The following is a 13,774-nucleotide window of genomic DNA, read 5'->3' on the forward strand; positions in this document are numbered from 1 at the left end:
GGTAATAGCTTTGGGAAGGTTGATGCTGTGATATTCAGGTTTGTGGAACTACGTAAACATTGTTCAGTACTCGAGTTTGCATGGCAAGTGCAGATTGTGCAACTTGCAATCCTCCCATTCTCAACACTATCTGTCAAGTGCATTATCTCCTCGTTGTCCTACTATCCATTCTTAGCCCACAAGGGTTATAATGGCAATATGTGGGGTTGTATTCTTTATGCTTGTGAACTGTCAAATGTACGTGGATATGAGAGAATTGCATAGTCTTTAATCTAGTTGCTGCAGTTACCACAAATTTAACTAAAAGTTTGAAAGCTGCTATTCTCACGTTTGATTAGATGAACATAGTACAGAGGTCAAGGTCTTTGGTTTATTAATTCATTTTCTTTTTCCTTTTGATAGTTGTATGTGTTTATCGATTTATTTTGAGGCTATAATGCAGACTTCTTGTCAATGTTTGAACCTTTATGAATACTTAAACTGATGTTATGTTGACCACATTGTTTTCTTTCAGATATGTTCTTCCACGTAATTCTGAATCATCAGAATAATTGCGCAAATAGCCAATCTGTATTCTATGGTCTACTTTGTCATTTATTGTTTTCTTGTGCTTTTGACCGACTTCTGTATGTATTCAAATTTCGATAGAATATGCATGGTTTAAAGTAAACAAAGTATCAGGTCTCTTATTCTCTTATGTGCTCTAGGAATTCCAGTTTCACGCTGTAAAGCCAAAAACCTGTAAATGACAATTCAAGTTTTACTTTTACAATTTGAAGTATTGCAAATTAATGGTGTACCAACAGTACTAGAAATTTGAACTTTTGTTTCTTCTCCTTGAGGGATATTGAAAAACTGTATGATTGGAAAATCCAAAGAAATCTAGGTCCATGTTTTTCTTAAACGGTTCTAGTGCTGAAGTTGTGCTAAATGTAACAATCTAATTGTAGTAGTTGCTTAAACCCGAAACAGAACAATTAAATTTAGGATTAGTTGCCTCCTATAGCAAAGGTTGATACCTTATTTATTTTAAATAAATACCCTTTTAAAAAATTATATTTCATAGCTACCGTTTGATTTTTTATAGCCAAATATCTATTTATGGTCACCACCTACCCTTAAGCCATAAAATAAGTTTTATATTATTTTTCTCTCTCATATCCCCTCAAATTTCTCCTATCCTTTACCTCATATCTATTCTCCCTCTCTCTCTCTCTACTTCCTGATGTCTTCTCCTTCGCCGGACGCTGGAGTAATTGCCATCGTCACCGTTTCGATTGTGGCTGTTATTCATTGATACCGCCGCCCTCAGCCTCCCAATCTCATTCTCTGACGCAACATATCAGATCAACAAAAACCTCCGTTATTTCGTCGGTAATTACGTGCTAATCGTCGGCAACCGGAGGCAATAGTGACGGCGAGCGAAGACTGGATACTGATGCTGCTTCAACGAGACGACATTAGGGTTGTTCTTGAACAAAGACGACGGAGTTGGGGGATGAGCAACTTGAATTTTCTGTTAACATATTTCAATGTATTTCAATGTATCTCAATGTATTTCATTGTATCCATTGTCTTTTTTTTTCCATTGTATTTCAATGTATCTCACTGTATTCTATGTAGTTCATTGTCTTTTTTTCATTGTATTTCTATGTATCGCGCTGTATTCTATGTATTTCATTGTATTCAGTGTCTCGCTATATTCCATGAATGTATTCATCTGTTTTTTTAATTAATATAATTTATGTATTCAGATGTATTATATAATTTCTCTGAAGATTGCTATGTTTTTGGGGTGTTTTCCGGTTGAGAATCTTTTTTATAGCTGGAAATACAAAATTTGTGTGTTATAATTGAGTTTGTTGAGTTATATTAGGAGTCTATTATGTTAATTGATTCACTTTTCGTTTAAAAACAATGTAATCCCCTGTTTCACGCCGTGAATACAGTCGAATACAATTATCTGTCCAGCCGTAATCCCATGTTTCACTCCATGAATATAGTCGAATACACTCGAATACAAAAATCTGTCTAGCTGTAATCCCCTGTTTCACGCCTAGAAATGCTACTGTATTCATGAATACAGTAGCTTAAATACATCGAATACACTCTAAAAAATCTGAAAACATAGCTATAGGAAGTAATATAGTAAACGGTAGCTACAACTAGCTAATAACCACTAAAACATAGTGGTTTCTGAAAGTTTCTCTTAAATTTATTTCTTTAAGGCCTCTAGCAATTAATTTAACCCAAAATTCAAGCAGAAAGATAAATACTCCCTCCGGTCCACAATAAGTGACCAATTTGCTTTTTTATTTTGGTCCAAAATAAGTGTCCATTTATATAATCAAGAAAGAATTCAATTTGTTTTTACAAAATTACCCTTATGTATATATCCCTAAAAAGTTTTTTTACTCCCTACATTAAATTTTTAATTAAGGGTAGTTTAGTCATACTAGGTATTTTTGCATAGAATTTAGTATTTTCTTAATGGGCGTGCTAAAAGCAAATTAGTCACTTATTGTGGACCGGAGGGAGTAATGTAAATCATCAACAGAGCAAGATAACAGTAAGAATGGAAAAAATCTTATTGGAAATGGGCCTCGATAAGCTGTAATGATAATGATGCTCATCGTTAAATAGTGCACACAATTTTGTAAAAATTGCACGGGGCGCCCTATTTCGGCGCCCCTTTTTAACCTGTAGCCGCTTTGTCTTTCTGTTTGCACCCGTACCCACTTTTTAAAAAACTTCAGCTTCCCTTTCTCCTCCCCTTCTCCTTCTTCATTTTCTCATTGTCTGGAAACACAACTCCGTGAGGACTGAGGAATGATATGGTCATACCATTGATCAGAAAGGCACCAATTTTTATCCAACAAAAAAACAGCAACACGAAAATCAAATATGTTGTAATATAGATAAAACATAGAAACCGTAAAGAAAATGGAGAAACTGATCATCAGCGATCAGAGATTCAAATGTTAGAAAGAAAAGTTTTCGAAAACGAAATAACATAACAACAAAGCATTTATTTTGCAATAAAAACAGAACGCAAAATCGGATGCATTAGATGATCACAATACAGTTAATTAGATGTAACTGTATCTTCTTGGTGTCCTGAGCTGAAGTTAATTAGACAAAAACTTCAGCTCTATAGCTGAAGTTTTTATTTTATAACTGGCAAACTTCAGCCCGGTTACTAAACAAAAACTTATAAAATAAAACTTCAGCTCTAGAGCTGAAGTTCGCGAGTTACAAAACAAAAACTTCAGCTCTAGAGCTGAACTTCAGGCCCGGCTACTAAAATGCTGAAGTTTTGTGTGATTGCCTTTGCTACTTCAGCCCTGTGTGCTGAAGTTATGCGAAAAAGCGGGTACGCTTGCAATTTTTTTTGCAAAGCGGGCACAGGTTAAAATGTGGCACAAAAGTGGGTATAGATGCAAATGCCCCCACAATTTTCTACCTTAAATAAGGTTGGTTGAAGTATCTATTGCGTAAAAATTGTATGGGCCATCCTATTTGATTGCCCCCTTTTAACTTATACCCGTCTTGTTTTTCCGTTTGCATCAGTACCCATTTTTTTGTTAAAAGCGTTTTAAAAAGATGTTTTTGCCCTTCAGGCCTATTGACAAAACTGTAGACTGCAGGACCAAACTTCAGCATGTTTTGGCATGAAGTTTTAGCAAATGAACTAAATAACTTAAGCATGTTTAGTCTGAAGTTTAAGTAAATGAACTAAATAACTTAAGCATGTTTAGTCTGAAGTTTTAGCAAATGAACTAAATAACTTCAGTATGCATTAGCAAAAACTCATTAGAAAATTGCATACTGCAAGACAAAAGCATCATGTTTAGTCTGAAGTTTTCGCAAATGAATTAAATAACTTAAGCATGTTTAGTCTGAAGTTTTAGCAAATGAACTAAATAACATCAGCTTGCATTAGCATAAACTCATTAGAAAATTACATACTGCAAGACAAAAACTTAAGCATTTTTCGTTTGAAGTTTTCGCAAATGAACTAAATAACTTCAGCATGTTTAAACTGAAGCTTTAGCAAATGGACTAAATAACTTCAGCATTCAGACCAAACTGTAGATTGCAGGAGAAATAACTTGAGCATGCATTAGCATGAAGTTTTAGCTTCAATGTAAAACAACTTCATGCTATATATATTAGTATGAAGTTTTAGCTTCAACATGAAACAACTTCATGCTACATTATATTAGCATGAAGTTTCTGGTTTTTTGATAAAACTGCTGAGAGGAGAGGAGGCAGATCACGCGATTTATTAGGGTGAAGTGTCATATTATTACGGATTTTTCGTCAACTGGCTACCAAATCAATAATTTTTAAAAATAAGGTACGGGTTAAAAGGTGGCACAAATATAGGGTACGACTGCAAATCCCCCATCTATTGCCAATACCACAAGAAGTATATTTGTTGTACACAACCATCCTGTATATATGTTTAAGTCAATTGGGAATTACCAACCGTTATGGAAGTGAAATCGACACAAAGTGCACTTCCAAACATGTGGAAATTTCATTGACTTGATAATCATACAAGTTAATAATTCAATCACGTGCTGGGATATTTCAACGATATGGGGTAGTATTTATTATAAAATAAGATTAGTCAAATGTTTCACAAATTGATTTTGATAATAAAAAATAGTATATGATATTCAATATTTGATTTAAGAAAATTTAATCAAAGAACATTTACTGTAATCTGACTAATTGATGATAGGCTATAATTACGTATTTTAGTTGATTATTACACTCTAATTTACTGCACTTTAATTGAGTTTGAGCTTTAATCGCTAGTATTTTGCACTAATTGTATATTTTATGCCTTGTAGAAGTGATTCCGAGCTATATAGATGTTATGGAATGAATTCAAGTGATTTGGAGCTTTAAAGTTTGAGTAAAAATTCAAGGAATTAAGCCGGGATTGTGTTTGGGGGTCAACGGATGATAGTTAGAGCGAACGAAGACTCCAGTAGGCAGATTGCGCACTGTCTAGTAAAATAGACATAACGTTTTGTTCAGGACTCTATTTTAGCTCCACAATATATGGTTGGAAAGCTAACTCAAAGGGATACAACTTTCATGTTTTATGTTTTTCCAAATTCGGAACGGAACTGGGTGAAAAATGCCCAGATGCGCAGCCGCGCTAGTTTTAGCGCGCCCAGAAACAGAAAGTCAGCCAATTAGCGCGCCCAGATGCGCGGTCAAATGCGCTGCATCGCTAGTTAAGCCCGGGAAAAGTGTCCTTTTTCAAATTGGAGAAGGTATAATTGTTTGGGCCCAACCCTACTTGGTATATATACATAGGAGAACGTTTTTTAGAGCAACTTTTGACCAAGGACAAGCGCAGAGCCGCCGTGGAGGCCGGGTTTCATCTTTTCTTCCACCAACTTAGTCTTTTTATGTTTCTTTGTGTGATTTGTTGTTTTTCTACCATGTCTATGTGGAGCTAAACTTCACGTTCTAGGGTTGTGGTTCTTTCATGACTATTGTTATTCGGATATTGATTTTGATTTCTTAGTTTATCATATTGGTTTATTTATTCAATCCTGCACTTAATTATTTGATTGCTTGATCACCAATTGAATACTATCTACGAATCTAGAATTGAACTCGAAAGTGGGAATTCTAGATTGCATATAGGATTGAGTAGAGCAAGTTCTTGAACCTGGGCCTCGGGGAACGGATTCGCGGTTAGGATAGACATATACCTAATTGCCTTGCTTGGTTGATTTACAGGAATTATAAATGCGTTCTTGTTGATTCTAATTCCATAGACATATAGGAGTTAGGTTAGCTTGAATAGGCGAGTAAGAACTCGACAGATTCTTATGAGCAATATTAACCCTGTCAACCAATAAACTAGATAAATTAGTTAGTCAATTCAATTGAAGAATACAATAGGAATGTTAGATAGCCCATAACCCTAGATCGTTTTCATTACATTGATATCATAAAAATCTGCTCTTCCTCTGTTTAAAGTTCATTATTTATATTTCTTTATTTAATTAGTTTAGAATCAAATACTTCTAGGTTTAATTCTTGTTTAGATAATTAGGATAGTCTAATTTAGTTAATAGTTAATCACAAGTCCTCGTGGGATCGACACCCGACTTTTAGTCACTTTATTACTTGACGACCGCGTATACTTGCGTGTGTGTTTGGCCGCAACACTAATGAAGTAGTGGCTTAGCTACCTTATGCCAAGGGTGGTCAAACGAACGTCCTTCACTGAAAAATTATACTGCGTATATAATTTAAATATTACTTTATATGTCTATATATTATATTCTGAACATCCTTAATACAGTTGAGTGAGGCAGTTCAACGGTTCATGGTGTTCAAAGACATGTGTTATTCACGGATTCAAAGTTCTGCGCATTTTATTTGTCAAAACTAAGCGGAGACCACCATGTACGGTCTATTTAATTCTTTTTCAATCTAAAAAATTTTATGATAAAATAACTCTTAAAACTTAAAATTTGTGTAGTAATAAATAACTAATATTAAAAGTAGTTTTTTTTAGCTGAAAGTTAATTCTTAAATAAATTTTATAATTTAAAAGTCAAGTTTTACAAAAATTTCTTCAACAAAAGCTCTCTACAAACTACAAATACTCTCGACTCTCCCTTTCCTTTGGTCTTACACTTACTTTTATTAATAAAATTTTTAATGTGTCTTTTTGTTATTAAAATTTTACTTTATAAAATTATAGTTCTATAATTTTTTTTATTGTTTAGCTAAATGATGCGTAGTTTAATTCCAAAATTTTGGTACACCATTCATCGACAAAAAAATTATTGATTTGTTTAACGTTTGAATGACTTTGACGAAATTTCTGGCTAGCTTACGAGCATATTCTTGTGACGTGGAATTGAAGGGGGATATCAAGCAATATGTAAAGAAGAAAAGAGTTAAACAATTGATCTATGTAGTGAAGAAAACAACTCGAACTTAGTATTGAATAGTAAGATTCCTTTAATTAGAGTCATTGGTTTGGACGGAAGCTGAGACAAATCCTCTTGTTAATTTCTCTTTACTTTATGCTTTTGTGTCACTGTTTTTGCAGAATTTCAGTTCATCTAATAAGTGTCTTATGTACTGCTCTCAAACCTTATCTTATACAACTGAGTCAAGGTTTACTTCAATTTTAAACTCTAAATTTACCTGAAAAGGGATTTGAACATCTCCTAAAGTTTGTTTTTACTGGAAAACATAAACTTAAAGTCCTTTTTTTTTTTTTTTTTTTTTTTGTGAAATTGAACTTTCCGTGTTGCAGCAAAATAGTGGCTATTTTTCAATGACTTTACAAATGCTGGCTATCTTTCAATTATCAGTCCGAAAAATGGCTAGCCCGTACTATTTTCACAATTTTTTTAGCTGACTAATGTGTTAAAAATCTAAAAATTACTGAAATACACAATTCATCCCCTTATAAGAAATTGCCTATGAGATCGCATTCTATCCGATTTTTAAGATTGGAAAACTTCAATATATCTCCTTCAACAGACACTAAAGGATCTGACCATAATATGGAAATAGTTAATTTAAGGAACATTATCACTACGTACGAGCCCTACCAATAATAGTGGACAAACATGCCTAGCGAATGAAAATATTCAATCAATGGTTTGAAATTTGTCATAAGTTTAACATATATTATACTCAAAATGTCGACATCTAATCAAAATACTTTATGTAAGTGATATGATACTTAGTAGGATATGATGTGACATGCAAAATAGTAAAACCAACATTTAACACATCATTAGAGTTATCTTACTCGTTAATTCATGTCATTTTATCACTGATGAAACATTTAATATTTTAAAATTGAATTAAAAAATGTATTTGTGGTAAGCTTGTCGGACCAAGCTAGGGTGATGCTAGTAGGGCATCATTTACAAAGTTACATATCAGTCATATATATATCACATAGAAAAATGATTATTATTTTTTGTAGACATCTACTTAATTAATTTCCTATTTTCTTATACTATTTTTGTTTACATGAAATATGAGCAGAATATGTTTAAATCAAACGACAGTAATTGTATTTCCAGCAAGAAGATAACTTGATTTTCTTCTTTGATTATTGAGTTGCCTTGGAACGGCAAGGGTGAGCTCTAGGTCTGGCTTTTGTGAATCTTGAATTGAAATATAATCACTTGAATTAATAAATGGGAGATTAAATGTTGGCATAGAATATTGTGGACTACTTGACTTTGAATATTTGTTTGACGAAGTAGTAAAATTTATCATGGAAATATTTGTTTCATCATCCTCTCTTGACTTCTCATATGAAATGGATGTACTTTCCTTTGTCTTGGTAACCCTTTTATCAAACAGTAAAATAGTTGATTTATCCATCCCAACCTGATGATGATCAACTTGGTTATTATAAAAGAGTAAAAACGAATTAACTAGCTGAAAAAAAATAACTAGATGAAGCTAATTTTAAAAAAAAAAAGGTTAAAATAAAAGTATCTAGGAAATTGCTTTGTAAATTGGAAAATTAGATATATTTATTTTAAGTACGAAAAATGGAAAGGTGTGCAACATTCTTATTTTGAAGAACCATTTTTTTTTTTTTTTTGGCATTCGGCATTCAAAATTCGTTCGGCTAATCTAGATTCGTGTCGCAATGCCTCACTAAGGAAGTAAAACGCGAGATTGTTATTCTCATGGCTCGAACTGGAGAACTCTGATTAAACATAGAGGGATCATCACAACCATATTATCACACCTTCAGAGCTATGTTACGTTGTTCCTACTCTTCAAAAATATTATGACGCCCATGTCGGATCCTTCAAATAAGAATGCATAGCTTTTAAAGGATCAGACACATATCCGGCGATATTTTTGAAGAGCCCGAGTAACATAGCCCCTCGTGTTCTCATATTTGAAAAATCAATAAATAATTTTGAGTCATTGGTAAAAGGAGAGGGTTTAGTTAAGTACCTTGTCAAAGAGACTACGTCTACGCTTGGTTCTATTGAGAGAATTTTGGCGAAGAAAATACTTTTGGGCATGACTTGCGACTTGTGTTGGTGTCCTTGTTGTCACAAAGTTCCTAGAAATGCCTCTCCAGTCTCCTTTTCCAAGTTTTTCCAATCCAACTAGAAATATTCTGTGTTCTTCTTCTGTCCATGGAACTCCTAGGGTAAATAATTCACCAAACCTCTTATTTGAATATATTTTCACTAGTAAAAGTTAACGAACCGAATAAACTCAGAAAAATAGTCGTTCGTCCAACCACTTTGACGTTAAAAAAAGACCGTTAGATGGAATATATGATCAATATTTGCATATAATATGTATATAACCATAAATAATCAATGTATAATCTATGTGTATAGGTTCGGAAAAATAACAGTGAATCCGACCGAATATTTCCTCTATTTAAACTAATTAGTCATAACGGAGTATGATATTTATTTGAAATTTGTGCTCCAAGATTAAACACTTGACATTCACACTTGAGTATATTCATTTTTCATGTGGACTAAGAATGTTCTATTTGAGGAGCTGCATCTATATTAATGTCTTTGGAAATTAAAAACAAAAAGAATCAATTTATTCTCTATGATCACTTGATGATATTTCCTTTGCGTTGATCTCTTAAAATTAACTAAAAAGAATTAAAGTACTTAACCTTCTTTTGTCATCAATTGCGTGGCTGCTCAATTTTTTTTTTTTTTTAAAAAAAAAAAAAAAGGTTTCTTGTTTGAAAGAAAGAAAGATTAGTATGTGTGGAACTATGGAGTTCCCCTCTCTAGAAAAAAGAAATTCTTTAACATCAGATCTATATATTTCCAGATTGCAATTTCCTTGCCACTTTAATTAATAAACTTACTTATAAAATAGATATTCTAACAATATCAAATTTATTGAAACTCAAAAAAAGAAACAAGGAATTACAAAAGAATAATTTCTTATAATTAGGAAGAATAAAACCTAAATAGTTGTTCACTCAAACGCTTGCACTAAATATAGCCGATAATAGATGTATAATATTTGTAACTGGCTAGAAAAAGTAAACAGAGTTAATTCAGCTGGAATTTGTAAAGATCCCATCTTTTCATGTATTTTCATATATGTATAAAGAGAGAGAGAAATACTACATAGACCAACTCCAAAGCCTAAAAGCTTCTCAAAATTAAATTTCATAAAACTGTTTTGTGGCTAGATTATGAAATATGTAAATCCTGTAAATCTTGAAATAAAAAAAATAAAAGGAAAAAATCAATGTTGTAATTAGAACACTAACCTTTTTTCTTATCTGAAGTTCTTCCAGCCAATTCATCAGAAAGATAACCATTCGACACTTTATAATCCAGATTTTCATCCAAAAACATCTTATAATTAGAAGCAAAAGATCCAACTGTTGAAGAAGAAATTTTCGACGAATTCGAAAGGCAACCAACACTAAAACTTTTCTTCATTGAAATATTACTAGCAAAAGAAGATGATTTTGGTATTTCAAGCTTCACACCAAAAAGTTTCATACCAATATTGGACGTAGGAGCTTCATTTTTTTCATTAATTTTTGTTTTCTGAGGTTTACAGGTTCGTGAATTGTGACCAGTTATACCACAGTGCGAGCATTTCCTTCCCATCTAAATTTATATCAGACAAATAAATCTGAAAGCTTAAAAGGAGAGAGGACAGAGCTTTGTATATGAAAATATTTGGTGCAATATATATAGATATAGAATATGAAGTAGTGGGAGCTTAACTATGAACCATAAATAGAGTATTTAAATGTACTGTTTTTTATTGTATATTTTTTAACTATACTTTCGATTAATCAAAGAAATAAAACTAGGGTTGACCCTCTTTTTCTTTTTTCTCTCTATGGTCAAGGATAAAATGTTTGTTTATCTTTAATATTAATGTAATAGGTTATCTGCGTTAGTTAGTACAACTTTTTCTAGGGATATTTTATGAGACTCACGTATAACGAAAAATAATGAGGTTTTAATTAAGTTGATGCCCCGATTTAGAGTAGGACTAAATTATCAAGAGCATGGGTGGAGCTAGGGGCACGAAAAGGCTACAATCGAACTCCCTTCATCAAAAGATTACGTTGCGTATAAAAACTAATATGTATATATTCGATTTTGAATCCCTTTAAACAAATTTGTATTTTTTTTTTAAAATATTTCCTCTATGAAAAGTTCAGCCTTGCCACGATTCAAAGAGTACTATGTAGTTAAAGAGATACATGGTACCAAAACTATATCTTTTCTTGAATAAAGCTTGGAAAGCTTCTAGAGAGGGTTCAAGTAAATAGTTTAAATGTTTGAGCACGTTTTCATTATGGATAAAAGAAACATATATGATAAAGGTGGTTGGGAAGAGAGAGATAACTTAGAGATGAGAGCTTAAATTTTTAATGTAACAAGGAATCTCAAGGTTTTGGCACTTTCAACTATTTCTCACTCCATATTTAAATTTTTTAATTCCATCTTTGAGACTTCTCCTTGTCCATCATCTCGTATTTCAAAATTAAAATAATCATATTATTCCATTAATTCATTTTAATATCCTAGTTCCATATTGAAAAACTACGCACTCAGATTTTGTAGCTAAACAGAAAAATCTATCGCTAATTCTAATTAGCGACCGCTTAACGACAAATTATTAAAAAATTCTGTTCGATACGACTTACGAACAATTTAACAACAGATTAGCAATAAAGTTAGTTGCTAATATCACTTTTCTTGGTAGTATATTGATCACTCAAAAAGTTTTAAAGGATATGATAGCATATTATTTCTAAATAATTCTTTGACAAAAATAAAGGAAATGTTTTTGTGGATGTGGTTAATTTTCTAAAATTAATGATGTTGATCAACCAGCGTAATTTAGTTGGAGGCTTGGAAAAAAGTGACTTTGCTTGTAATATGAACCCTTCCAATTAATATTCTTTGTCAAGTGTAGCGTCACCACTTACCATCTTTCATTATCAAACATGATAATATTTAGTACCACCTTATTATAAATCAAATCCAGTATAAATAGTCAAATTCCGAATCTTTTAGTGATATTATATTCATATATTTCTTCCAAACAATATTATCATTTTTTTTTAATATCGTTTTTTGGTAGGTAGATCTATCCATTCTATAATGATTTTACATTAATTAAGCATACACCTTTCTCAGTTAATGGACAAGTATGACACTCTTTGTATGGCAAGACCATTTAATAAAGAGTATGGCTAAGGCAACACAATATAACAAATTAAGTTGGATAACTTAAGTACATGAAAATGATTATTACCACCTTAAATATCCTTCACCTACTAAATTTGTTGTAGCTTTTTCCTGGAAAACACACACAAAAAAAAATACAACAAATCCATAGACTTATTTATTACTGTGCGCCCATTGACAATTGAGGCTTTAAAAAGGTAAAAGGTCCTCTAGCATATGTATAGTGGTGGCAAATAGATAAAAATAATTATTATCCATCCATATTATTAACTTATAAATATGGGTTGGATAATAATTTTTTTAAAAATAGGTCAAATATAGGTAAGATTCATATTATCTACTTAAAAAAATATAACCAATAGGTTTAACTGTAAGACCCCGCAAAACTTTAGCTAAAAACCTGAAATTTCGTGGTGCCGAGTTAGGCTTATGTGTTAAAGATTGTAGAGATTTTTCGCGGCTCGCAAGCTCACCGCGTACGGACTTTTTGGGTTGAACAGTGCATTGAGCAGTTAAAGGAAAATTTTGACAGAAAAAGGCATTTTTACGGCCCATTATGCGGCCGTAAAATCACTATGCGGGACGCAGAATGGCCGCACAGTGAGCCAGTCATTTGGGCCATTTTTGGTGTCATTTTCGCGGCCCATTATGCGATCGCAAAATCATTTCGCGGGCCGCACTCTGGTCGCATATCCAAAATGGAAGAATTGTCGGAGGGAGGTTCTGCGGTGCGTTATGCGGCCGCTGAACAGGTCTGCGGACCGTATACTGGTCGTAGACTGAAGTAGAAAATATTAGTTCCGGAGGGCCAATTATGCGGCCTACTTTGCGGACCGCAGAAGCATTATGCGGTCGCATATGCGACCGCAGATCCTATTCCGGGGCTTCATTTTGGGTTTTTATAACCCGACCATACTTCGATAAAATAGATGCAAGGGGTCATTTTGAGCAAAAAAATCTGATATTTTGAGAGTGAGAAAGAGAGCCTAGGGTGGGAGAGTGACCTTCAACCCATTGTCCATCAATCCTTGCTCAACCCTTGAAGATTATCAAGTAAAGCTCACTAAGTCTTCATCCTAAAGGTAAGAATCTATACCCTAGCCCTTAATTCTGAAATTTAACTAGAAATGGGTAATTAGCAAGTTAATCCTTTGGCATGAGAGTTGTTTATCTTGCATGCATGTATGATAAAAGAGTGGAGGAAGATTGTAAGCTAAAAATGGTGATGTATGGGTTGAGGAATGATGAGATCTTCCATGAAAAGGACCTTGAACCTTTAATGCACACTTAATGATTGATAAAATGTCCAAATGAACTAGAACCATGATCATCCTTCTAATTTTTGGTTCAACTTGTTATATTTCTAAAATAGATCGAAGTTGCTAAGAAATTCTGAAATGTTATTTAGAAGTTGAGGAAGCTCAATTGAGGTATGTTGGCTAAACCCCCTCTTCTTAGAATTGATTCCCACGGTGTTCATGTAATTGGGTAAGTCCCAAATTGATCATTTTAGAATTGGCTAT

The 13,774-nt window shown here is 32.9% G+C and overlaps 1 protein-coding gene across 3 annotated transcripts; it reads right to left on the reverse strand.

Moving 5' to 3' along the window:
* Positions 1-2,572: 2,572 nt before the first annotated feature.
* On the reverse strand, positions 2,573-10,746 carry LOC109209909 (transcription factor MYB1R1-like). 3 transcript variants are annotated; one of them, XM_019373273.1, is made up of 3 exons: positions 10,301-10,746; positions 8,992-9,188; positions 2,573-2,822 (listed from the first exon to the last, which is right to left on the reverse strand). In XM_019373273.1, exons 1-3 carry the CDS (start codon positions 10,647-10,649, stop codon positions 2,793-2,795), a joined length of 576 nt encoding a protein of 191 aa, XP_019228818.1. In that variant the 5' UTR covers positions 10,650-10,746; the 3' UTR covers positions 2,573-2,792. The 3 variants fall into 3 exon arrangements, with proteins under 3 accessions (XP_019228818.1, XP_019228819.1, XP_019228817.1); XM_019373274.1 differs by having other exon boundaries at positions 2,768-2,799; XM_019373272.1 differs by lacking the exon at positions 2,573-2,822 and adding an exon at positions 7,272-8,406.
* Between the last annotated feature and the right edge of the window lie 3,028 nt (positions 10,747-13,774).

Source organism: Nicotiana attenuata, unplaced genomic scaffold (genome assembly GCF_001879085.1).
Source record: "Nicotiana attenuata strain UT unplaced genomic scaffold, NIATTr2, whole genome shotgun sequence".
NCBI classification, from domain to species: domain Eukaryota; kingdom Viridiplantae; phylum Streptophyta; class Magnoliopsida; order Solanales; family Solanaceae; genus Nicotiana; species Nicotiana attenuata.

What these genes read in the sequence shown, in the direction of transcription:
- LOC109209909 (XM_019373272.1), bottom strand. Translation starts at nt 10,649, where the DNA reads ATGGGAAGGAAATGCTCGCACTGTGGTATAACTGGTCACAATTCACGA. An exon ending in AACTTCAGATAAGAAAAAAG is followed by an intron (nt 9,189 to 10,300) that starts GTTAGTGTTCTA and finishes TATTTACCCTAG; the next exon opens with GAGTTCCATGGACAGAAGAA. An exon ending in GACGTAGTCTCTTTGACAAG is followed by an intron (nt 8,407 to 8,991) that starts GTACTTAACTAA and finishes GATCATCATCAG; the next exon opens with GTTGGGATGGATAAATCAAC.